Genomic DNA, 22,761 nt, shown 5'->3' with positions numbered 1-22,761 from the left:
AGGAATCGAGGGAAGACTCGATACACTTGCAAGCTTTCCCAAGATACTTATTAAATAAAATATTTAAAAAATGATTGAAATTTCTCTTGGGACAGCCTGCAACGCGTAAGGCGCTAGCTATTCATGTAAAGAACAAAAAAAAAAATGGAAAGAAAAAGAAGAAAAGGTGTATCGCTGAATATCAGGACACTTCAAAGGTTGCAGCATGTACCCTGGTGTTCTTTTGTATATTTTCAAACTAGAAACGTGCAGCTAAAATCCAGGGGATACCTTTTGCAAGCCACCTTTGAAATGTTCTTAGAACGTGCGTTTATGTATCCGTAACGAAGTAAGAAAAAGGAAGAGCATAACAAGCGAAATGCCATATGTGTTTTCACAGGGGGAAAATTTTCTAACGACAAAAGGCTGATTGTTCTTTAACGCGTTAACCTAAAATCATTCACCGAAGACTTCGTCCTCCTTTTCAGGATACACTGAGTTCCATTTAAGTCAGTGATTTTTAGACAAATGTTCCACATTGTAGATTTAACTTGCATGAATAATTTGTCTCAAAGTATACTTGATCCACTTGATTTTCATGATTGGCAATATGTTAATTATTTTTAATTCTGGAATGAAAGATTTCCTAGCCAGTTATAGGTGAAATATTTGAAATCCTGTGTCTAGGATTACATCATAATAATTCATGTAAATTCAGTAAATTATTGTTAAACAATATTTGCTTAATGTTTCAAAATTGTAGTGATTTTTAGACTAATCTTCCACATTGTAGATTTAACTTGCATGAATAATTTGTCTCAAAGTATACTTGATCCACTTGATTTTCATGATTGGCAATGTGTTAATTATTTTTAATTCTGGAATGAAAGATTTCCTAGCCTGTTATAGGTGGAATATTTGAAATCCTCTGTGAAGCATTACTTCATAATAATTCATGTAAATTCAGTAAATTATTGTTAAACAATATTTGCTTAATGTTTCAAAATTGTAGAGAGTAAAGAGGAACCACTGACTTGAATTGAAGGAAGAGCAGAGCTACTAGATTTAGGATCTTTGCCTCGAATCGGATGCCTAGACAATTTCACTTTTATATTTACATCTGGTAGGATTTACATGACTGAATCGAGGAACCAAAGGCCTTCTTCAGGTCCAAGGGGAGGACGATTGTCAACGAGAATTTATCCTAGTGTAAGACAACGTTTCTGATACGAATCAACCCTGAATAATAGTACATGAAAATTTGTCTGAAATTTTTGTTTAATTAATTAAGAAAAGTCATGAGTGTACTGTAGTCTCAGAAACGTTGCCTCAGGGTCGTGTGATCGGTTTTTAATCCAGGGATGTAAATCACTGTGCGATACAATTTTGTAATGTAATTGTGCATACGGAAGCATGTAATAAAAGAAGACTAAACGACGGCATCAACGTTTGCCTTAAACGCTTCCTGCATCCGGATTTTCCTGTTACAGTAATTCCTTTTCTAAACAAGGTATCATTTATATTTTCTTTCTTTTCTTTTTTAATAATTCAAAGATTTTTATTCTTTTATTTTGAAAAAAATTTCTTCCATTTTATTTGCAATTTTCAGCATTACATGCAAGTGGATCTGATACTGAAGAAGCTACAGTTTCTCCTGGAACAGAAATGAAAAGAATCCTTCCTTCTCCATAGAAGCACGAGTAACACTAAAACCGTACAGACAAATTCCTGACGTTTGCTTGAGTGTGGTGGGCAACGATCGTGGGAAATCTCACCTGCGACCTCGTCTCCAACGAATCAATATTATACGAGAGTATACGAGTATACTGTGTTTTATGGATAACGTTGAAAGACACTTTCTTACTGCAAAGATACAATTGACTTTTCCATGCTCTGTGTAGAACAAAGAGCAACGTTTCTTTGTTTCAATCCATGGGATTGTAAAATGAAAAATTCTGTTCCTTCAATTTATTTTTTAATAGAGCAATGATAAGCAACGTTTCTTTGTTTCAATCCATAGGATTGTAAAATGAAGAAATTCTGTTCTATAGCAACGTTTCTTTGTTTCAATCCATAGGATTGTAAAATAAAGAAATTCTGTTCTATAGCAACGTTTCTTTGTTTTGATTCATATGATTATAAAATGAGAAAATTCTGTTTCTTCAATTTATTTTTTAATAGAACATTGATGAGCAATGTTTTTTTGTTTCAACTTATTGGACTGTAAAATGAAAATCTTCTGGTCTTTCAATTTATTTTTTAATAGAGTAATGATGAGTCACGTTTCTTTGCTTCAATCCATAGGATTGTAAAATGAAGAAATTCTGTTCTATAGCAACGTTTCTTTGTTTTGATTCATATGATTATAAAATGAGAATATTCTGTTTCTTCAATTTATTTTTTAATAGAGTAATGATGAGTCACGTTTCTTTGCTTCAATCCATAAGATTGAAAAATGAAGAAATTCTGTTCTATAGCAACGTTTCTTTGTTTTGATTCATATGATTATAAAATGAGAATATTCTGTTTCTTCAATTTATTTTTTAATAGAGTAATGATGAGTCACGTTTCTTTGCTTCAATCCATAGGATTGTAAAATGAAGAAATTCTGTTCTATAGCAACGTTTCTTTGTTTTTATTCATATGATTATAAAATGAGAATATTCTGTTTCTTCAATTTATTTTTTAATAGAGTAATGATGAGTCACGTTTCTTTGCTTCAATCCATAGGATTGTAAAATGAAGAAATTTTGTTCTATAGCAACGTTTCTTTGTTTTGATTCATATGATTATAAAATGAAAAAATTCTGTTTCTTCAATTTATTTTTTAATAGAACAACGATGAGCAATGTTTCTTTGTTTCAACTTATTGGACTGTAAAATGAAAATCTTCTGTTCCTTCAATTTATTTTTTAATAGAGTAATGATGAGTCACGTTTCTTTGTTTCTATCCATAGGATTGTAAAATGAAAAAATTCTGTTCTATAGCAACGTTTCTTTGTTTTGATTCATATGATTATAAAATGAGAAAATTCTGTTTCTTCAATTTATTTTTTAATAGAGTAATGATGAGTCACGTCTCTTTGCTTCAATCCATAGGATTGTAAAATTAAGAAATTCTGTTCTATAGCAACGTTTCTTTGTTTTAATTCATAGGATTGTAAAATGTATAAATTCCGTTCCTTGAATTTATTTTTTAATAGAGCAATGATGAGCAATGTTTCTTTGTTTCAATCCATAGGATTGTAAAGTGAAAAAATTCTGTTCCATAGCAACGTTTCTTTGTTTTGATTCATATGATTGTAAAATGAAAAAATTCTGTTTCTTCAATTTATTTTTTAATAATTCTTAACAAAGTTCTTTAATAAAAGTAATGAATGCTTCTCTGTTAAATAAAAAATTGTATAAATTGTTAAGGAACAGTATTATGTAAATTGATTTTAGTGTGTAATTTTAGAAATTGACACACGTGTTTCCTCTGACCGTTTCTAGATTGTTGGGGATAGAAATCTTCAATGTCGCATTACAGCTGATACCCACTGTAAAATATGAAGTAATAGGATTGCAGCAGGATTGAAGCACCTCGAGTTTTCACGCTGGATTTCACCATGGATTTTAGATCCTTATCTAATACGTCCTGTCTCCTCTCCTTCTGAATGGTACTCACTAATCCACTTTCTACTCTTTTATTTATTTATTTATTTATTCCAATACTAAATGCATTCTCCTCTTTCAGGTGACATTATTTTCTGTTACACATGATTTCTTGCTGAAAATCTACTTTACATATTTCTTTTTGGAATTACTGAAACAATTAATGGAATTTAAAGACACTACTAACACTACATTGCTGGAGAAATAGATCCTTCATAGAAATATTTATAGCACATATGGATTTTTGAAACTAAGGAGTGGAAGGGGGAGGAATTAATATTTGTATACATTTCATAATTCTATTAAAAACCAACATATGTTTAAAAAACAGTTATTTAAATTTTTCTATATATATACATAGCAATAAAATCTACTGTTAATAAATACTGAGGCATGCTGTTAAATTTAGAAAATTAAAACAAAATTGTATTGTTACTGTCTGTAATCGTTCACTAACGACAATCAAATCAAGTGTTACATTGTCTCCCTGACAATCATGCAGAGCATATTTGGGGGAAAGTACAAGCATAAAAGTGATCCGACAGGGTGCATGGGGGTCGATGATTTCGCTGGAACTTCAGAAAACACCCCAGGGATGCAGCTGCCCAGGTATTTGCGTGCCCCAATTTTCACCCCGTAGGGAGCGAGCCCAGGGGGGGACTGAAGGGTGGATAGATGCTCTCTTTTACTTAAAGCACCCCTCAAAGTGTACCGCTGCGGTGTAATGGAACCCCAACTTTCTATCTCTGAATGTAACACGATTAATTCAATTCTCAGCTTTCCACTTTGATACATTCATTAATTTTATACTATTTCCATTATTTTATATTTTCAACTATCCTTCTTTCAGGTGAAATGTAGAAGATAAAATCTTCATTAAAAATCAAAACAAAGCACAGGATTCTGTAATCAAATATAAATTTTGATCCATCAAGATTGAGTGGCTGTTATTTATTAAGAACACGGTCCATCCGCACATCATCAACACCAATGGTACCATCCAGGACCTTGCCACTGTTACGACACGAATCGAGAATTAATACTTTATCTGTGTGTCACTCCAGCTGCGAGGATCAACACAAGTGCGACCCTCGTGACAAGAGGGTGCTCTTAATGCGTCTCTGATACGCGCGAAAGGGGATGCAGCCGCGATTCTATGGTTTGCTAATTTTCACGGGATCACGGTACCGTGACGTTCGAGCCGATTACGTTCAACCTGGGGTATTGAACTTTCACGCCTCCCCCTTCGCGGCGAGGACACCGCTGGATCTTCCTATTGGCCTTATGAATCAAGAACAATTTAACACTAGAACTACCGACGTTTGATGCACAGTAATTTCTAAGTTGAAAATAATACAGAAAATTAAATAAATATGGGTTGAAATATAATTAAACATATCCATTCTTTATCTTGACAATAGCTAACATATATTCCAGCAAAAATACCTGGATAGAATTTATAAATTGAAATAAGAAACTTGAAAGAATCAGTTTTACCCATTTGGTAGTTCTGGTGTTAACTATTTTAACATAAGTTGGACTGTTGTATAAATATTGCAATTTTAAAACAAGTCATTTTTACCCCTTTGGTAGTTCTGGTGTTAACTATTTTAACATAAGTTGGACTGTTGTATAAATCTTGTAATTTTTAAACAAATTATTTTTACCCCTTTGGTAGTTCTGGTGTTAACTATTTTAACATAAGTTGGACTGTTGTATAAATCTTGCAATTTTAAAACAAGTCATTTTTACCCTGGTAGTTCTGGTGTTAACTATTTTAACATAAGTTGGACTGTTGTATAAATCTTGTAATTTTTAAACAAATTATTTTTACCCCTTTGGTAGTTCTGGTGTTAACTATTTTAACATAAGTTGGACTGTTGTATTAATCTTGCAATTTTAAAACAAATTATTTTTACCCCTTTGGTAGTTCTGGTGTTAACTATGTTAACATAAGTTGGACTGTTGTATTAATCTTGCAATTTTAAAACAAATTATTTTTACCCCTTTGGTAGTTCTGGTGTTAACTATTTTAACATAAGTTGGACTGTTGTATAAATCTTGTAATTTTTAAACAAATTATTTTTACCCCTTTGGTAGTTCTGGTGTTAACTATTTTAACATAAGTTGGACTGTTGTATAAATATTGGAATTTTAATTTCATAAGTGTTCAACGTTAACAGCGATAATCACTTGAAGGTACTTAATATTGATATCAGAAGCGTTATAAAACTGATACTAGCTGAATGAGTGTGATAAGAGCAGGTGTATGGACACACCTGGGTCAATTGTAGATAAAACTTCACCCACTTTCAATCATCATGCTACACAGGATTTGTGAACAATACCTTCAAGTATATTTAAGTATCTTAATTTAATCATTTCATAAACCTTTGAATGTATTATACTTTGTAGATACTCCAATGATTTGTAACTTTGCAGGCATTGAAGGGAGGAGAAGTGGTTCAGAAAAAGTCCAATTCGTCCCCAGGTTTACGTGTATCGTCCCTAATTGTCCACAAATCGACGGTCACCCCCCTCGATTTCCGAACCGTTGAGTGCAACCACCCCCGAGGCAGCTAGGGCGTTCCGCTAGTTTTGTAGAAGGGGTCCCGGTACAACGGGGTAGAATATGGATTCAATTACATCTCATTGTGCCACGGTGTCTATAAACAATGCTGTTTTCACAGCTGATAGCGGCCCACGTCCTGCTGCGGGTTGACGATGTCACTGGTTCACCCAGTTAAACGAATTTCACTTCACTGGAATGGACTGAAGCTTTCTTTCATGGAAAATCTGCTCACTGCTACTTTGTATTATTACTTTTTTTTATTAAAATTAAGTAGGTGATAAGAAGCTGATATAAAATGAAATATAGAAGAATGGAAACAGAGGAAGACTATAGAATAGAAAAATTTTAATGAATAAGAAGAATTGAAGAAATATAGAAGAAGACTACAGAATATATGAATTTTGATGAATAAAAAGAATTGAAGAAATACAGAAGAATGGAAACAGAGGAAGACTATAGAATAGAAAAAATTTAATGAATAAGAAGAATTGAAGAAATACAGAAGACTATAGAATAGAAAAATTTTAATGAATAAGAAGAATTGAAGAAATACAGAAGACTGTAGAATAGAAGAATTTTAATAAATAAGAAGAATTGAAGAAATACAGAAGATAGCTATAGAATAAAAGAATTGAAGAAATACAGAAGAAGACTATAGAATAGAAGAATTGAAGAAATACAGAAGAAGACTATAGAATAGAAGAATTTTAATAAATAAGAAGAATTGAAGAAATACAGAAGAAGACTATAGAATAGAAGAATTTTAATAAATAAGAAGAATTGAAGAAATACAGAAGAAGACTATAGAATAGAAGAATTTTAATAAATAAGAAGAATTGAAGAAATACAGAAGAAGACTATAGAATAGAAGAATTGAAGAAATACAGAAGAATACTATAGAACAGAAGAATTGAAGAAATACCTAAGAAGACTATAGAACAGAAGAATTTCAGAAATACCTAAGAAAACTATAGAACAGAAGAATTTTAATGAATAACAAGAATTGAAGAAACTTCTACAATAACTTATCTTTATCTTGAAATCAATACTAAACAGAGTCAATCACGGAACGTCATACGTTGAACATTTAACTGAAAAGTGATTGGAAATTCCAAAAAGAGAATCGTTTTAATGGAAACTATATTATACCATCGTTTTGTAATTTTCAAACTATAACCAAGGCTTCTGTTCGTTAACGTAACAATCGTTGAGCCTCTGCGGAGGGTAGAAGGAAACTCGGGTCATTCAGACGGGGAGAATGACGAAGAGGGAAGAGAGGATCGCGTCGTGGGAAGATCCGCAGCCGTCGACGCCATTATTCCCGAGTTGCAGGACGTCGCGACGCCGCAATATCGACGTACCGCCCACGATTCTCTTTCTTTCTCTTCTCTTCGTCTACCCCCTCTGACGAATTGCACGACAGAATTTGGCGCAGTTTCTACCCTCTGCTTTTTTCCACCTCCTCCGCCATTTGCTGTAATTCTTATCCTACTTGAAAAATGTTTCTATTCCAAATCTTGGATACTATAGAAACAGATTTTTCAGGAAATTTAATTAGGAGATTGGAAATAAAAGAGGCAACGATAAACTTGAAGAATTTAGTTTATTTGGCTTCAATGACAACCACCTTGAGAGTCATTCTGTTTCTCTTCTTTTCAAAACTATATCTGCTTACATTATTTTCCCGGCTTATATGTACAATTGTAACGTGCTTTTATTTGAATTTTGTCCAAGATTGAGACTTCTGATTCTCAAAAACACAATTGTAGAAAGAAAGAAATTTATACAGAAGATTCTTACAAGATAAATTAGAAGAAATGATGTATTATTTAGTCTACAATTTCAAATTTACTTCCTATTGGAATAATTCTTTCAACATAGAACTACTGAATATGTATAATGATATTTCTAGTTCTTTGAACTTAAATAAGATAAATAATATTAACAATAATAATACTGTCCACGTTATACATATTGACTAAAGTATAAAGCAATGTTCTTTCCTTTAATGAATGTTTGTTAAACAATTTAAAGTGGAAAATGAAGAGAGCGACTAGAGAAACGTTTCTTAAATACTAAATAACACCAGGCTCGCTGCGACTTAACAATTAAGACCTGAGCACTTTATTCGAACGTCGATTCGTTCTTCGATGTTCGTGGGTCTTCCGGGGTCCACACTTTCGCGTACATCGTCCCGTTCGGGGAGATGTCTGACTTCCTGGACCAGGAGAGGGAATGGAAAATGAAAGGGTTTCCCTCGCTGCCTGAAATTAGAGTATTAAAAAAATAATAATTAACACTTTAAATGATCACTTTTACAATACTGAATTTTTGTATTTTAATTTCCAGAATTAGTGGAATGGAAGTTGGATGAGAATAAGGAAGAATAATGGAGTCTGCCTGAAATTAGACCATTAAAAAATAATAATTAACACTTTAAATGATCACTTGTATAATACTGATTCTTTGTATTTTAATTTCCAGAATTAGTGGAATGAAAGTTGGATGAGAATAAAGAAGAATAATGGAGTCTGCCTGAAATTAGACCATTAAAAAAAGATAATTAACTTCTACAATACTGATTTTTTGTATTTTAATTTCCAAAATCAATGGAATGAAATAAGAAAGAATAATGGAGTCTGCCTGAAATTAGACCGTTAAAAAAAAATAATCAACACTTTCAATGATCAATTCTACAATACTGATTCTTTGTATTTTAATTTCAAGAATCAGTGGAATGAAATAAGGAAGAATAATGGAGTCTGCCTGAAATTAGACCATTAAAAACAGATAATTAACTTCTACAATACTGATTTTTTGTATTTTAATTTCCAAAATCAATGGAATGAAATAAGGAAGAATAATGGAGTCTGCCTGAAATTAGACCATTAAAAAAAAATAATTAACTTCTACAATACTGATTTTTTGTATTTTAATTTCCAAAATCAATGCAATGAAATAAGGAAGAATAATGGAGTCTGCCTGAAATTGGACCATTAAAAAATAATAATTAACACTTTAAATGATCACTTGTATAATACTGATTTCATTGTATTTTAATTTCCAGAATCAATGGAATGAAATAAGGAAGAATAATGGAGTCTGCCTGAAACTGGACCATTAAAAAAAAATAATTAACACTTTAAATGATCATTTCTACAATACTGATTTTTTGTATTTTAATTTCCAGAATCAATGGAATGAAAGTTGGGTGAGAATAAGGAAAAATGGAGTCTGATCGGTATTGGCCTCACCACGAACTATGACCTTCTTGGAGTCATCCCGACCGGAACACCTCGAGAGGCCACCGTTCCCAGTCAGAGGATCGTTACCCTTGTCCGCTCTAACTAGTTCATTAAGGAACTTTATGTAACCGATCGCCAGTTTCAAGGTGTCCACCTTGGACAGTCTTTTCTCATAAGGGAGAGTAGGTATATGAGCCCTGAGACCCTCGAAGGCGTCGTTTATATTTTGCATACGCCTCCTCTCCCTCATGTTGGCGGCTTGCCTTTGTTGCACCGCTTGTCTTGGACTCTTTCCTGATGTTCCATTGCGTCTGTTACTTTGACCTCGTCTAAAAATTAGCGTGAGATATTTTTAAATAAGAGAAGAAAGAATTTGTTACAAAAGAATACTTTTAAAATTTAGTTTTATATTTTACTGAAACTTCCATTCTTTATCTATATAAAATCTAAACTGTTAGTCACTGGAGTCAGGAGAGTCAAAATTTTATCAATAGTAAAAATTGTAAAGAACTACTCACTCTCTGGCATGATTTTCTTGATCGCTGCTGTAAGCACTCTCGTTGTCGCTGCTATTCTCATCGTACAAATAAATCTCACTGCCACTGGTGCTCCCGGTGCTTCCAGCAGGATGAGAGGTCAACTGCGACGGGATCGAAGGAAGAGTAGCAGTGGTTGGAGCACCGCAATGGGGCGGCAGAGCTGGAATCGCTGGATTCCCAAGGAAACTGTGAGCCTCGTACATGTACTGACGGTTCATCATGTCCAGTTCAAGATTGTCCATCGAATACATCTTGAAAAATTTCCTCTGATAAAAGTGTCTTAACAATAAGCTCTTTGGATATGTTGACTAGAATCGTTCCCTATCTGGAGAACTTAATAAAGGACTCTCAGATCATCTTCATGAAGTTATCTATCCAGGTATAAAAAATATTTCTCTTCACAGTATTGCTAAATCCAATGTTTGAGCTTTTCCTTCAAATATTGAAGAAACTAATTTCTCCTTTCGTTTACAGGCAGCATAGAATTGGTTCGATCACAGTGGGATCAGCGGAACGTTTCCCTTGGAATTCCCTGGAGATTCCTGTGAAAGCACCCTTGATCACGTCCCGAGGATTCACCGATAACCATCGACGACACGTGTCCCTAGCGCCGGCTAGGAAATACTTCTAAACACCGGCACGTGCCAGCAGCAGAGCGTAGGACACGTGTCCAAGTTTGTCCAGACACTTATCAGCGTGCACCGAACCCTTCCATTCTGATCATACCGCACTCTAGATCAAGATTCTTCCATCGGACACCTGTGGAACCGTGCTGAATTCGAATGATCCAGGAACTTCTTCCTTCATCCTTGATCTTCACCACTCTTCATTTACTGCAATTTAAGTCTATGATCAGTCTTCTGGTTAGTCGAGTACTCAACGTTCATTGCACACACAGATAATTATGTAGAATTACGAAATGGTGCTATAAAACAGGATGTACACTGATGGAGGAGGTAACTGATGATTTTGTTTGAATTTCAGGAGGAAGAGAATGGTAAATTCGAACCGGTAGCGAGGTAAAGTAGAACTGAAGATGAACATTGGCTCAGGTGGTCTGACATAACTGAAAGGGAAGAGCGGGAGGAAGGCGGAAGCCATTCCCGGGGTTGAAAACCCTGCGTACAACCCCATTCGTCGAGCTGGCCAGTGGCGGAGCCTGGCTACCCCTGGTTACCGGGCTGCTCGTTCCGCCTCTTCATCGATCTGATAAGGAACACCGGGGCGCAGATAACTGGCGAAAAAATCTTCTGTTGATAGTGCGAATCGAGTGGATTTGTTAATCTTTGCGCCTTAATAATGATTACTTCAATTTGTTAAGAAGGTCAATGTTAAGTATTCAAATGTTCACATTTTAAAATCCATAATTTCTAATTTTTTCTAATTTTTCTATAATTTCTAATTTCAATTCGAAGTACTTCTAAAATTGAAATTAGAAATTATAGAAAAATTAGAAAAAATTAGAAATTATAGAATTTTATAGAATATCAATTTTAAAAGTACTTCAAATTAAAATTTGAAATTATAGAGAAATTAGAAGAAATTAGAAATTATAAAATTTTATAGAATATTAATTTTAAAAGTACTTAAAATTGAAATTAGAAATTATAGAAAAATTAGAAAAAATTAGAAATTATAGAATTTTATAGAATATCAATTGAAATTATACAATATCAATTTTAAAAGTACTTCAAATTGAAATTTGAAATTATAGAAAAATTAGAAGAAATTAGAAATTATAGAATTTTATAGAATATTAATTTTAAAAGTATTTAAAATTGAAATTTGAAATTATAGAAAAATTAGAAAAAATTAGAAATTATAGAAAAGATTAATGAAAGTTTCTAAAAATAGAATTGTAGAACAAGAGATATTTTTCCATGCGTGGCATTCGGTTCCAATGAACATATTGTTGATTTTGACCGCAGTACTAGATTATATTAATTTGCGGTATTTAATAACTAGGTAGAAATCACATCAAACCTGTTACTGAGCGCATAATTATACGTTGCCCTGGCTGAGCCAAATGTCGCAGTACCGGTTAACCCTGAAACAAACCCTTGCACGGTGTTTCTGGTGCACGTGTGTAACACGTGCCCCTAATTTCCTTCTTCGTTGCACTTTTGATTCATGGATGTTCCTTTTGCAGGTACTGCTGAACCGTGACCGTTTGAAACGCTCCCTTACTTCCTATGGATCCTTCCTTCAAGAAAAACAGGGCAGTTTAGAATTTATTAAAAAAATTTTATAATTTCTAATGTTTTCTAACTTTTCTATAATTTCAAATTTCAATTTGAAGTGCTTTGTAAAATTCTATTGTAACAACATTGTTCATTTTAGAAGGGGCAGCGTTCTCTTTGAACCACCGGCAAAACATAAAGTACAGCCTGTTATCGATTTCCCACAAAACTATCCGTTGAACCTGGACAATTAACACAGTGGAAATTAAGAGGGTTCCTCGCATCAGGATGAATTATTTGCTCCATCTGGTGCACCGTTCCAGGTGAAAATCAAGGAAACGATTTATCTGTTTCCCACGAATGCAATTTCCAGCGTGACTGCAGTAGATTAACCATAACTATTAAATAAGTAACAAGATTTATTTATTTATTTATTGGAATGTACGGGCATGGCCTTTTTATGAATGGATACATAATGCAGTCAATTCATGGTTAATAAAAATTTTAACGCGTTATTGCAGATTTGTTTAAAGCTGGTACAATGTACAAAAAAAATAATTAATAATAATGATCCCTTCAAGTAGAAGTTTCATTTAATGCTTAGACACTTTGGTATGACTGGTACTTCATTTTTCAACTTTTAATTAATTTATAATGCAAAATAAAATGAGTGCTGGAATTATATAGTCATCTTATCAGATATACTGATAAAGGTGAACAGGTCAATAATAAAGTATTGGCATGTGCTTGGTGGAAGTGGGCTCAGAGCTTGCTTCTAGTGATTTCAAGTGAGTCAAGGGAGATATTTACTATTGAATTGCAATGGTTCACTGTGGAGCAAGCCCTGGCGATGGTGTCGTAGTGCCAAAACCTTGGTATATAGTATAGTGGATGGAAAGGATGCATGAAATGAGTAGGGCTGGAAGGAGTGAAAGAGTTAACTAATTCTAACAGAGATGGACAGTCGAGGCGATCAGTAATTAATTTCTGAATGAATGAATGAAGATTCTTTCTTCTTTGTAAAAAATTTGTTGCCTTTTTAGAATGAATGAATGAAGATTCTTTCTTCTTTGCAATAAATTTGTTGCTTTTTTAAAATGCAGGTGCAGTGTGCAAAAATCGATTCGCAGATCGTAAACCGCAGCCTGTCTGGATTTAATCCGAAAGAAAAATACAGGATCGGGACAGGTCCATTGTGCCGGAGGATTTTTGATCCTCGAGATCGAGAGATAACTGAAGGGGATCAGATTTAAATGGCAAATCCCTGGGGCACGTGTGCGCGCTTTCACTCAATCTCTATGAGAAGTTAAATACTAGGAAGGGAGAAAAATTTACTACTGCAACAAGGAGTGTCTGTCAATTAAAAAATCATTTAATTATTATTTCATTTTGCGATACATCGATCCAGGGCTGGCCCTGAGATTTCGGGGGCCCGGGGCGAGCCCCTTTACATATATGATATAAAAAAAAATTGCTCAAATAAAATTTATAAAATTAACATTAAAGCTTGTATAACTAATTTAGATTAATTTAGATTCTTATTGTTAGTCACAAAATCGTCTTATGGGGGCCCTAGGCGACCATCTAGTCTGCCTAGGCCCAGGGCCGGCCCTGCATTGATCCCTTCAAGTAGAAGTTTCATTTAATGCTCAGACACTTTGGTATGACTGGTACTTCATTTTTCAACTTTTAATTAATTTATAATAATTAATTTCATTGATTCTCTACTGCAATGAATTTTAATTTTAATGTTTTCTGTAATTGGGGGGCCCTAGACGTTAGGGGGCCCTGGACGTTGGAGAGCCCTGGACCTTGAGGGGGCCCTAGGCTCATGGCCGGCCCTGCATTGATCCCTTCAAGTAGAAATTTCATTTAATGTTCAGACACTTTGGTATGACTGGTACTTCATTTTTCAACTTTTAATTAATTTATAATAATCAATTTCATTGATTCTCTACTGCAATGAATTTTAATTTTAATGTTTTCTGTAATTGGGGGGCCCTAGACGTTGGAGGGCCCAGAGCCGGCCCTGCATTGATCCCTTCAAGTAGAAGTTTCATTTAATGCTCAGACACTGGTACGACTGGTACTTCATTTTTCAACTTTTAATTAATTTATAATAATCAATATCATAGATTTTAATTTCAATGCTTTCTGTAATTTCCAGAAAATGTTTCTATAGAAATTCATCGCTTTCCAAATGAACACCCTCCCTGCGTGTAACCGATTTTTCATGGTGCATCCTCGCACCTAGGGACCCATGTCCAACACCTGGTACCCGGGACGGACCCGAGAGCATCCTGGTACCCACTCGAAATACTGCTAAGCCCCTAAGCGTCTATTAATTTATACTCAGCGGGAGTGTGAAATCGATTTAGACTCGAACCGAATTCATTTTCCAGTTTTAATGTGTCTGCAACCCTACCAAAGATTGTGCCATACAATGGAATTTTTGGATGACTACAATTTAAGGTATACTGCATGTTAATTATAATTTTAATGTACATTTTATAATTTAAATATTTATAGCATTCTTGTTATTTTCAGGTGTGACGTGTTTGTCGGTTACGCAAAATGGAAGTGTACATACACCTTGTGTGTATTTATCCTGAAACATCCGGTCACCGTTGGACGACCGTGGGTTTAATCGAGCGAACCATCAAAATCGTGAGCTAATTTAACCATCAGCCTGTCCAAGCAAATTTTTAGCCACCTGTCTAATATACACTTCTGCATCCGTTTCCGGTTCGTGGGGGATGTTACCCCCTGCGGTGTCCTCGTGGCTGAGACCTCTACCAGGAGGGCACGATCCCCTAAACGTTCCATGCTTCGGTGCACCACCTTCGCTCTATGTTCCACGAGCCAACGGGATCGATTCGTTATCGCAAAACGTCCCAATGTCGACGAATTTTCAGGATAAAGATCAGCTCTTTATGCCTGATGAAGGTGAGAGTACAAAGGTGCATAATTTCCTTAGGTAGTAGAAAAATATCGGTGGCACAAGCTGCTTTTTTTTTGCATTGAATGCATTGAATGGTCAAAGTACGTTCCATTGACCAATAATGGAGATGAAAGATATCTTTTCATTGATTTGAACATTTTGAATAGAGCGTTTAATTCCCAGATTTTGTGTGTATGGGGTACTAGTGATTACTGATATTGAAATATGTCAATTTTCCTCCCTCCTCAGTGCTATTATAATTTAATAAGATTGCTCATGTTGTTTAACTTCTATTGTTGTACAAGTATTTCAACATCTGTGAAGTATTCAGAGTTTAGAAATATTTACATATGTTTGAAATATGGAAATTAAATTGGAGAAGAATATGGAGTCTAATACCATATTAAAGTTTTAATGCTTTTGTAGAATTAATTATAATTATTTATTTGAATTGAAATTTATGAATGTTAGAGTAAAAGAATGAATGTTCAGGAAAGTTATTTGAATTTTGTTTATAAAAATAAATGATGAGCGAAAATGACTAAGTTGGGATCGACGATTTCTTCTTTATCGACCTCAACGCCGGTCGCTACGAGAAAGTTCCTAGTAGCGCACTCTGTCGGTAAGAATATCTATTAAAATTCTGCATTATCCTCGGAGCTAAAACAGAGATTCAAAATGTTTTTTTCTATTTTCATTTTAATACTTACTTTCTTTTTAATTCAATTAATTTCTTAAAAACTGAAATGTATTTTTTCATCTCCACGTTCGGAAACAAATATTTAATGAGTTACTTAGCAGGTAATCAAATCTACAATGAATATTTTTATATTTCAGAATGAAAAACGAAAAACAGATTACTGTTCCTGCGCAGTAGCAGAATACACGATGACGTGTTCGAATCAAAGTTGAAATCTGGCGCCTCGGATCAGAAGAAATCGTCAGTCGACTGCGGCAGATCCCTCGATCTCTCGAAGCGATATAAGTGGCCTTCAGGTGGAACCTTGAGGCTAGCCAGTATTTTCGCTGAGCTGGGTTGTTGTTTACATCCAGGAGCCGCTCTTCGTACGGTCAGGCCGTGCGCGAGGGGAGCGGCAAAAATTCTTCCGTGAAATTTAGCAATACTCAGAGACCCATAGTGCTACGAAACCGTTTCTGCTGTTCTCATTCGATTATCCGTGCTCCAGGGACCGACGGTAAACAAAATGAAGGTAACTGTAACCACGCTCAGCGACGACATCTTCGTCCTGGACGTGATCGAGGACATGGAACTGTCCAGTTTCAAAGCTCTCTGCGAAATCGAATGCAACGTTCCAACCCACGAGATGATGATCGCGTTTAACGGTCTACCGCTGATGGACGACAAGAAGTCGCTGAAGGATCACGGCATCCAGGATGGTGACGTGGTTATTTTGCAGCACATGCATCAGAGCGGGGCCGACTTGAACCTTCACCCCTTTAACGGAGGTCAGCTTCAATACAGCACCATTATTTAAAGTGGCAATCGAGGCGGGTCGTGAGGTTAGCTTTTCGGCTTCGATTTACGTTTTTCTTCTGTATTGTTACGTTTCTCGATCAGTTGTTGGTGTACAAGCTCAACAATTCCATCATCCACACTTCCAATGAAGTAATTTTAACTGACTAGAACCGAGCATGTTCCCTGTGTTTCGCTATCTTTAGTTTACCCCAAATTATTTTTCTTTTGTTCGAATAGGTTTTGTCTCTGTTACGTTCCTTTTTACAATCAACGCATATTTGTTTCAAAGAAATGTGTAATAGCTTAGCACAGATTTGTAATGTGATTATGTTTAGTTTAACGATAGTCCACCGCGATGTGCTTAGTTGATGATTTACTTAAACCATGAATTTCGCACAGTAAGAAAATAAATGAGAATGTATTAAATTCCAAGATACATTACTTTAGCTATTCCCATGTTGGACTTCAGTACCATCAGAGTCCCAGGAGCGCCGAGTAGTAGCCGGCAGCCAGGTCCTTCGGCCAGTGCTATAGCGAGAATACAGAATCCTAGCAGCGAGGACGATCCGGAGATAATAAGACAGATGGTTTTAGCTAACCCCGATCAATTAGCATTGCTTAGTCAAAATAACCCCGAGCTGGCTAGTGCCTTAATTTCTGGAAACCTGGGTGAGTTCTCTTAGCTTCATTTCAGAACTATGAACATTTCCTACGAGATAATAATTTCTGATTCGCAGAGACATTTTCCACCGTGCTCAAAGAACAGATTAAGTTCAGAGAAGAACGAGAGGCTCAGAGACTGAGAATGATGAACGCTGATCCTTTTGACACAGAGACACAAAGATTCATTGCTGAAGATATTAGACAGAAAAACATTGAGGCCAATATGGAAGCTGCAATGGAATACAATCCTGAAACATTCGGATCGGTTGTTATGTTATATATTAATTGTAAAGTCAACGGATTTCCAGTTAAAGCCTTCATCGATACAGGTACACAACGGTTGTCCTTATTTATATTTATAAATAGTTGGAAAAATGCGATCAGCGCCCAAATGCGCGTTGCAAATACTTTAAATCGCGAATATGTTGAAACAGAGACAGGTTTATTTTTAAATATTCTGTTTGGCTGCCTTTGGTTGGTGAACGTCTATTTTTAAATTCCTGCATTTTCAAAGTCATCCTTTGTGTTATGATTCTTCATGGAGGGAGCAGTTTAAATTTAGATATTAAAACCTGTGCGCTCGCATGTGCAATGATTTTATATTTTAAAATAATCCCTAATACTTTCACGAATATGCAGTGTAATAAAATGATTTGTTATTAATTAGGTGCACAGTCGACCATAATGTCCGATGCGTGTGCAGAGAGATGCCACCTGATGCGATTAGTTGATTCAAGGTGGGCTGGAATAGCCCATGGCGTTGGAACCCAAAGAATTATTGGACGCATACACATGGTACAAATTCAAATTGGAAACGATCATTTAACAACTTCGTTCACTGTCCTGGCTGAACAAAGCATGGACATGTTGCTTGGCTTAGATATGTTGAAAAGGCATCAATGCTGCATAGACCTAAAAACGAATGTGCTCACAATTGGTACCACTGGTGCTGAAACACCATTTTTAGCAGAAGGTCAATTTCATTTTTAAACTCATTGTCATCAAATATTTAATTTGGGAGATTTACAATGTATTTTTTACTGTAGGTGAGTTGCCAGAATGGCTCAGGTTAAGTGGTTACAGCGACATGAGTATGTATGACATAGAAGATGATAAAAAAGGGGACAAAAAGGGTCCTCAAAGATCAGAGGAAGACTCGTCTAGAGATGTAAAGAAACAGCGTCGGCAGAACGGTAAGTAAGTATCTGTCCAGGCTATCCTGCCTTCTTAATTCCTATCAAATACCTGTTACTGAAAAGGTCCCGTAATTTTAATTATTTATATTTTTTCTCGCTCCAAAAAAGTCCAGTTAAAACCAGAGGCGGCTCGCGTATAGGCATTGTGGAATTGCAGCACCCCCTATTTAATATAACGAGTCCTTTTTCCTTTAATTCTTTCTTTATACTTGTACAATATATAATCCTTAAGTTCAATGTCACTAGCTATTCCCTAGTTTATGAAAAAGATAGAAAAATCTTTGTATGGAACTGTGCGCTTCACAGTTTGATTGGCGCGGTGTCTGACCGTGTGCGCATGCGCAGATAGGAAGCTGCGCGCGAGGCTGCGCAGGAGAGAGCGCTGCCGTTCCTGCAGTGGCGGTTTTTTCAAACGAAGGTTAAAAATTTTCTGATTAATTTAGCTACGAGCCGCCATTGGTTAAAACAAATCCTCTGATTTGCCTGGACTGTCAACGTACATCTTGTATTTTATTAAAAGCAGAAAGAATGTCCTTCTTTATGTACCTTTTAGAGGATCAAGCAAGCAATAATGCGAGCGGAACATCTAGTAGAATAGGCGCAATAGAAACGACAGTTTTTGCCCACGATCCATTTACAGAGGAGACGGTGAAGGAAATCGAATCCCTGGGTTTCAACAGAGTACAAGTTATCGCAGAATTACGGAAATTTAACGGGGATAAGGCGAAGGCGACCGACTCGTTGTTCACAAAATCCATAAGACTTTAAAGTAATAGAAGAATGAAAAAGAAATTGTGAATGTTTCTGTGTCTGTGCAGTAAATTTTGGGGGGAGAAGGAGAAAGATTTGTACTTGATTTTTGGTAGCAATTTTTAATATCAACGATAATAATTGTACATTTGATGCACTAAAACGACCAAACGACGCTCAGGCAAGCATGCTCGTTGCTCGATAGCAGCATGAAATTTCAGATTTAATTTCATCGAGCAGCTATAAACGCAACCTTCATTTTAAACAAGGACTACTATAAAAGAGCTATACAATTGCTGTGCATATATTTCCTTTTTTTGCTACGTATGAAGAATTTATAAAGTAAAAAAAAAAATCTATGATATTTAAACCATAATTATCGCAGTACATAATTTTAAGGGCAGTAAATGGTGAATTAAAAGAATGTTTTAATTTAACAGAGCAGCTTATTATTTTCGTGAAGGTAAATGGGAGCGAAGGTTCTTTTAAAAATGAAAAAATTCTTGAAAAAATGAATAATGTAAAAGTAAAATGTTTCTTTCGCGACCAGACTAACTTGCGATACTTCTGAACATTAGTTCCTCCAGCATTTTAATGAATAAAACCATGTAATAATGCTGCAATCATGACTTAAAGAATCCAAAATCTCTGTTTCTTTACAAAATAAGATTCAAGCAACTTATAGAAACTTCTATTATTTTCTTTATACAGTTCAATCAGGTTTACAAACAGATGAATCATTGTGAATTTTGTATCATTACTATTTATTTAAGGTATATGGTATTTTTCTGTATTTCCTTTATAATATCGATAAAAAAAAGTGTAACAACATGTCACCTAAGTTTCTCAAAAGTTCTTCCTTCTCGCAATTGGAATTTCAAACTGCAGACTGCAGATTTCTATTCTTTTTCCTAAGCAAAAATTAATTTTTGCTAAAAAAAAGAAAAATAGAATGATTGAATTTTCAATATTATAAATTCGCTATTTCTTCATAGAACTTCGGGCAATTCGTTTACAGCCCACTTAATTTCAACCATTTTTCCGCTACGAGCAGATTCCTCGCAGGCGGAGGCAAGTTTGGAAACAGCTAGAGTCTCTTTAGCTAAGACAGACGATTCGTCCATGCCGAGTACAATGTCGACGAAGTGTTCCAGTTCCCTGCGATAACCGTTCATGAATCGACTGGGGAACGAGTACCAAATTGGAGGGCTATTGGATCCTTGAAGACCGTATTGGGTGTTGACGCAGTGCATCGGTTGTTCGTTGTCCGCTTTGATCATACCCTTGGGACCGAACACTTCAAGACGCTGATCGTAACCATAATTACTGTTTCTGGATAAGTCGATCATCCCTAAGGTACCAGAGGGGAAATATAAAGAAACCGTCACTGTGTCGAAGTCACCTATCTGTTTGATTTCAGGAATATTTGCACTGGCCTGGACGGCAACCTGTAACCAAGTATTTTTATGAAACAGTAATTAACGCAAAGTATTGAGAACTTGTGGTTTAATTGGTAAAGAAAGTATAGAGGGTGTTTTATAACTCGGTTGAAGCTTTGTTTTTAATTTAAGACAATGTAACATTTGTCGCACGCTGTGCCATTGCATTTGTTCACGACCGAACGCTCCCTAGTGTTGGCTCTGAACCGCGCTTGGTCGTGAACAGATGCATTGGTACAGCGTGGGGATCAACGGAAGCGTGCGATAAATGTTACATGTGTTTTTCGTTAATAATTCAAAAATGAAGCTTTAATCAACATTTTGGTGAAGGAAAAAGTTGTTTAGAACCTGCCATTTCCGGGTGTGACAGGAGTTATGAGACACCCTGTATACACTTTAATCTGATTTGAACTAATTTTAAGAATTATAAATAAATTAGTGTAAGTTTATCTAGAGTTCCCAAGGAACACAGTAGAGTTAATACTAATACTAATTTATAATACTAATTAACAACCTATCTACATTTATCTTGTTTTTTTTAGTTGAGGCTCTGCAAAATGAATTTACCTTGACCGGATATTCTCCAAGAACCCAGGTGATCATATCCAGATCATGGACCATGCAGTCATGAAATATACCACCAGACAATTTCAAGTAATCCAAGGTGGGAAGAGGGGAGTCCCGGGAGACAGTTTTAATGGTGTGCACATGTCCAACTTCTCCTTTCCTGACCCTCTCCTTGACGGAGGAGTAGCTGGGATCGAAACGTCTGTTGAAGGCGCAGAACAACGGTTTACCGACCTTCTTGGCAGTCTCGTAACATTTCATTGTATTAACGCGATCCTCGGCCACTGGTTTCTCACAGAAGACGGCTTTCTTCGCTTCTAAAGCTTTCCTTACAATCGTCTCGTGAGTGTACGTAGGCGAGGCAACAATAACTGCATCTACACTGTGCAACCAAGGATAATGGTCAGTTGTTAACAATAGATTGCCGGACTCACATCCGTCAAAATAGGTATAGCATATATGGATTTTTGGAACTGAAGAGTGGAAGTTTTTCTATATATATATAGTGTTAATTGAATTTATTATACTCAAATATATTGGGCACAGGTTGACCATAAATTCAGTACTAACAGAATTGTTATAAAACGTTTTCAAAAAATTTGGTACTATAAAACGAAGAAAGATCCCCCTGGTTTGTAACTATTATACCACTATTTCCAAATTTTCTGACTATTTCATGAAACAAAAATTGATCTGCTTACTTAGGATCATTGTATACTTTGTCCGACTGTTTAATGTTCAAGAAGGTGACGTCGTCCAGGTGCCAATGCTGTCGAATAGCCTCCCATTTTGACTCGACGTCGTCTACTACGTAAAGCAACTTTACACGTGGATTTGCAACGACGTTGGAAAGATGAATGGTTCCAGCTCTGCCCACACCGAACAAGGCTAGCTTTATTGTCTTATGGCGTGCTTCATTTTTCAATGCAATATCCTCCATGTACCTGTAATAACATTTCAATTATTTTCAGGGGAAGCAGAGGAATAAAGGAAACGAAGAAACGTTCATCAATGAAGATGGAAACTGGTGGAAAACACTCACTTTTGATAGAGATAGTCCTGTGGAGGTGGCGTGGGTTGCGGTTTCGTGTACGGCGATGCCTCTTTGAACTTCGCTGTTGCCATGGTTCTCAAGTTCTCTTCAAATAATTCACAAGAAGCCGGTATGCAATGTGATTCACCAAACTTGGTGCCCTGCGAGACACTGACCGGCTAATAGGGTTCTTATACAAATAAACGTGATCAGTCGTCGAGGTGGGGGAGAGACTTTGAGAGATTAAAGATGACGTAAATTATAACTCGTGAAAGATTTTTGTTTTTTCAAACGATAAACATTGAAACTAAGGAAACTTTGGGGTAAAGAAAAGATGCTAAATCGCCGTGACCGAATTGCAAATAACAACCAATAATCTATTTTCTTCTTAGTTTAGATATCGTCTGACCTCTTAGTCCTCTAACCGGATCAGAAATCACCCGAATAATTTGTACAAAACTGGTTTTATTCGGTTAATCCCCTTATCACTTGCGAATTAAAACTTCCATCGATAAAACTTTGCTTT

The 22,761-nt window shown here is 35.6% G+C and overlaps 3 protein-coding genes and 1 long non-coding RNA gene across 7 annotated transcripts; 2 read left to right on the top strand and 2 right to left on the bottom strand.

Moving 5' to 3' along the window:
• Positions 1-3,338: 3,338 nt before the first annotated feature.
• On the top strand, positions 3,339-5,203 carry LOC117608795 (uncharacterized). The gene is made up of 3 exons (XR_013062634.1): positions 3,339-3,638; positions 3,716-4,242; positions 4,484-5,203. It is a non-coding gene; the product is annotated as an uncharacterized LOC117608795 (long non-coding RNA).
• Positions 5,204-7,821: 2,618 nt separating this feature from the next.
• On the bottom strand, positions 7,822-10,594 carry Fer1 (48 related 1). Of its 2 annotated transcripts, none has more exons than XM_034334468.2 (3): positions 9,969-10,594; positions 9,460-9,779; positions 7,822-8,469 (listed from the first exon to the last, which is right to left on the bottom strand). In XM_034334468.2, the coding sequence occupies exons 1-3, from the start codon at positions 10,238-10,240 to the stop codon at positions 8,330-8,332; spliced, it is 732 nt and encodes a 243-aa protein (XP_034190359.1). In that variant the 5' UTR covers positions 10,241-10,594; the 3' UTR covers positions 7,822-8,329. The 2 variants fall into 2 exon arrangements, with proteins under 2 accessions (XP_034190359.1, XP_034190360.1); XM_034334469.2 differs by having other exon boundaries at positions 9,463-9,779.
• Positions 10,595-16,013: 5,419 nt separating this feature from the next.
• On the top strand, positions 16,014-19,907 carry rngo (DNA damage inducible 1 homolog rngo). 3 transcript variants are annotated; one of them, XM_034334669.2, is made up of 6 exons: positions 16,014-16,577; positions 17,035-17,256; positions 17,325-17,579; positions 17,918-18,223; positions 18,297-18,447; positions 19,000-19,154. In XM_034334669.2, the coding sequence occupies exons 1-6, from the start codon at positions 16,316-16,318 to the stop codon at positions 19,016-19,018; spliced, it is 1,215 nt and encodes a 404-aa protein (XP_034190560.1). In that variant the 5' UTR covers positions 16,014-16,315; the 3' UTR covers positions 19,019-19,154. The 3 variants fall into 3 exon arrangements, with proteins under 3 accessions (XP_034190560.1, XP_034190559.1, XP_034190561.1); XM_034334668.2 differs by having other exon boundaries at positions 16,017-16,577; positions 18,297-18,443; positions 19,000-19,907; XM_034334670.2 differs by having other exon boundaries at positions 16,489-16,631; positions 18,297-18,443; positions 19,000-19,907.
• Positions 19,269-22,494, bottom strand: LOC117608915 (inositol 2-dehydrogenase). Its single transcript, XM_034334674.2, has 4 exons — positions 22,245-22,494; positions 21,904-22,146; positions 21,203-21,584; positions 19,269-20,644 (listed from the first exon to the last, which is right to left on the bottom strand). The coding sequence occupies exons 1-4, from the start codon at positions 22,325-22,327 to the stop codon at positions 20,186-20,188; spliced, it is 1,167 nt and encodes a 388-aa protein (XP_034190565.2). The 5' UTR covers positions 22,328-22,494; the 3' UTR covers positions 19,269-20,185.
• Between the last annotated feature and the right edge of the window lie 267 nt (positions 22,495-22,761).

Source organism: Osmia lignaria, chromosome 8 (assembly GCF_051020975.1).
Source record: "Osmia lignaria lignaria isolate PbOS001 chromosome 8, iyOsmLign1, whole genome shotgun sequence".
Lineage (NCBI taxonomy): Eukaryota > Metazoa > Arthropoda > Insecta > Hymenoptera > Megachilidae > Osmia > Osmia lignaria.
The sequence above is the reverse complement of the archived record's forward strand: the minus strand, read 5'-3'. Positions and strand labels throughout refer to the sequence as shown.

Excerpts from the sequence above, each read along its gene's own strand:
- Fer1 (XM_034334468.2), bottom strand. The coding sequence starts at position 10,240 with ATGTATTCGATGGACAATCTTGAACTGGACATGATGAACCGTCAGTAC. Across the intron at positions 9,780-9,968 it reads CAAGAAAATCATGCCAGAGA|ACGAGGTCAAAGTAACAGAC; the intron begins GTGAGTAGTTCT and ends GCTAATTTTTAG. Across the intron at positions 8,470-9,459 it reads CAAGAAGGTCATAGTTCGTG|GCAGCGAGGGAAACCCTTTC; the intron begins GTGAGGCCAATA and ends CTCTAATTTCAG.
- rngo (XM_034334668.2), top strand. The coding sequence starts at position 16,316 with ATGAAGGTAACTGTAACCACGCTCAGCGACGACATCTTCGTCCTGGAC. Across the intron at positions 17,580-17,917 it reads TAAAGCCTTCATCGATACAG|GTGCACAGTCGACCATAATG; the intron begins GTACACAACGGT and ends GTTATTAATTAG. Across the intron at positions 18,224-18,296 it reads AACACCATTTTTAGCAGAAG|GTGAGTTGCCAGAATGGCTC; the intron begins GTCAATTTCATT and ends TTTTTACTGTAG.
- LOC117608915 (XM_034334674.2), bottom strand. The coding sequence starts at position 22,327 with ATGGCAACAGCGAAGTTCAAAGAGGCATCGCCGTACACGAAACCGCAA. Across the intron at positions 22,147-22,244 it reads CAGGACTATCTCTATCAAAA|GTACATGGAGGATATTGCAT; the intron begins GTGAGTGTTTTC and ends ATGTTATTACAG. Across the intron at positions 21,585-21,903 it reads AAAGTATACAATGATCCTAA|TGTAGATGCAGTTATTGTTG; the intron begins GTAAGCAGATCA and ends TTGGTTGCACAG.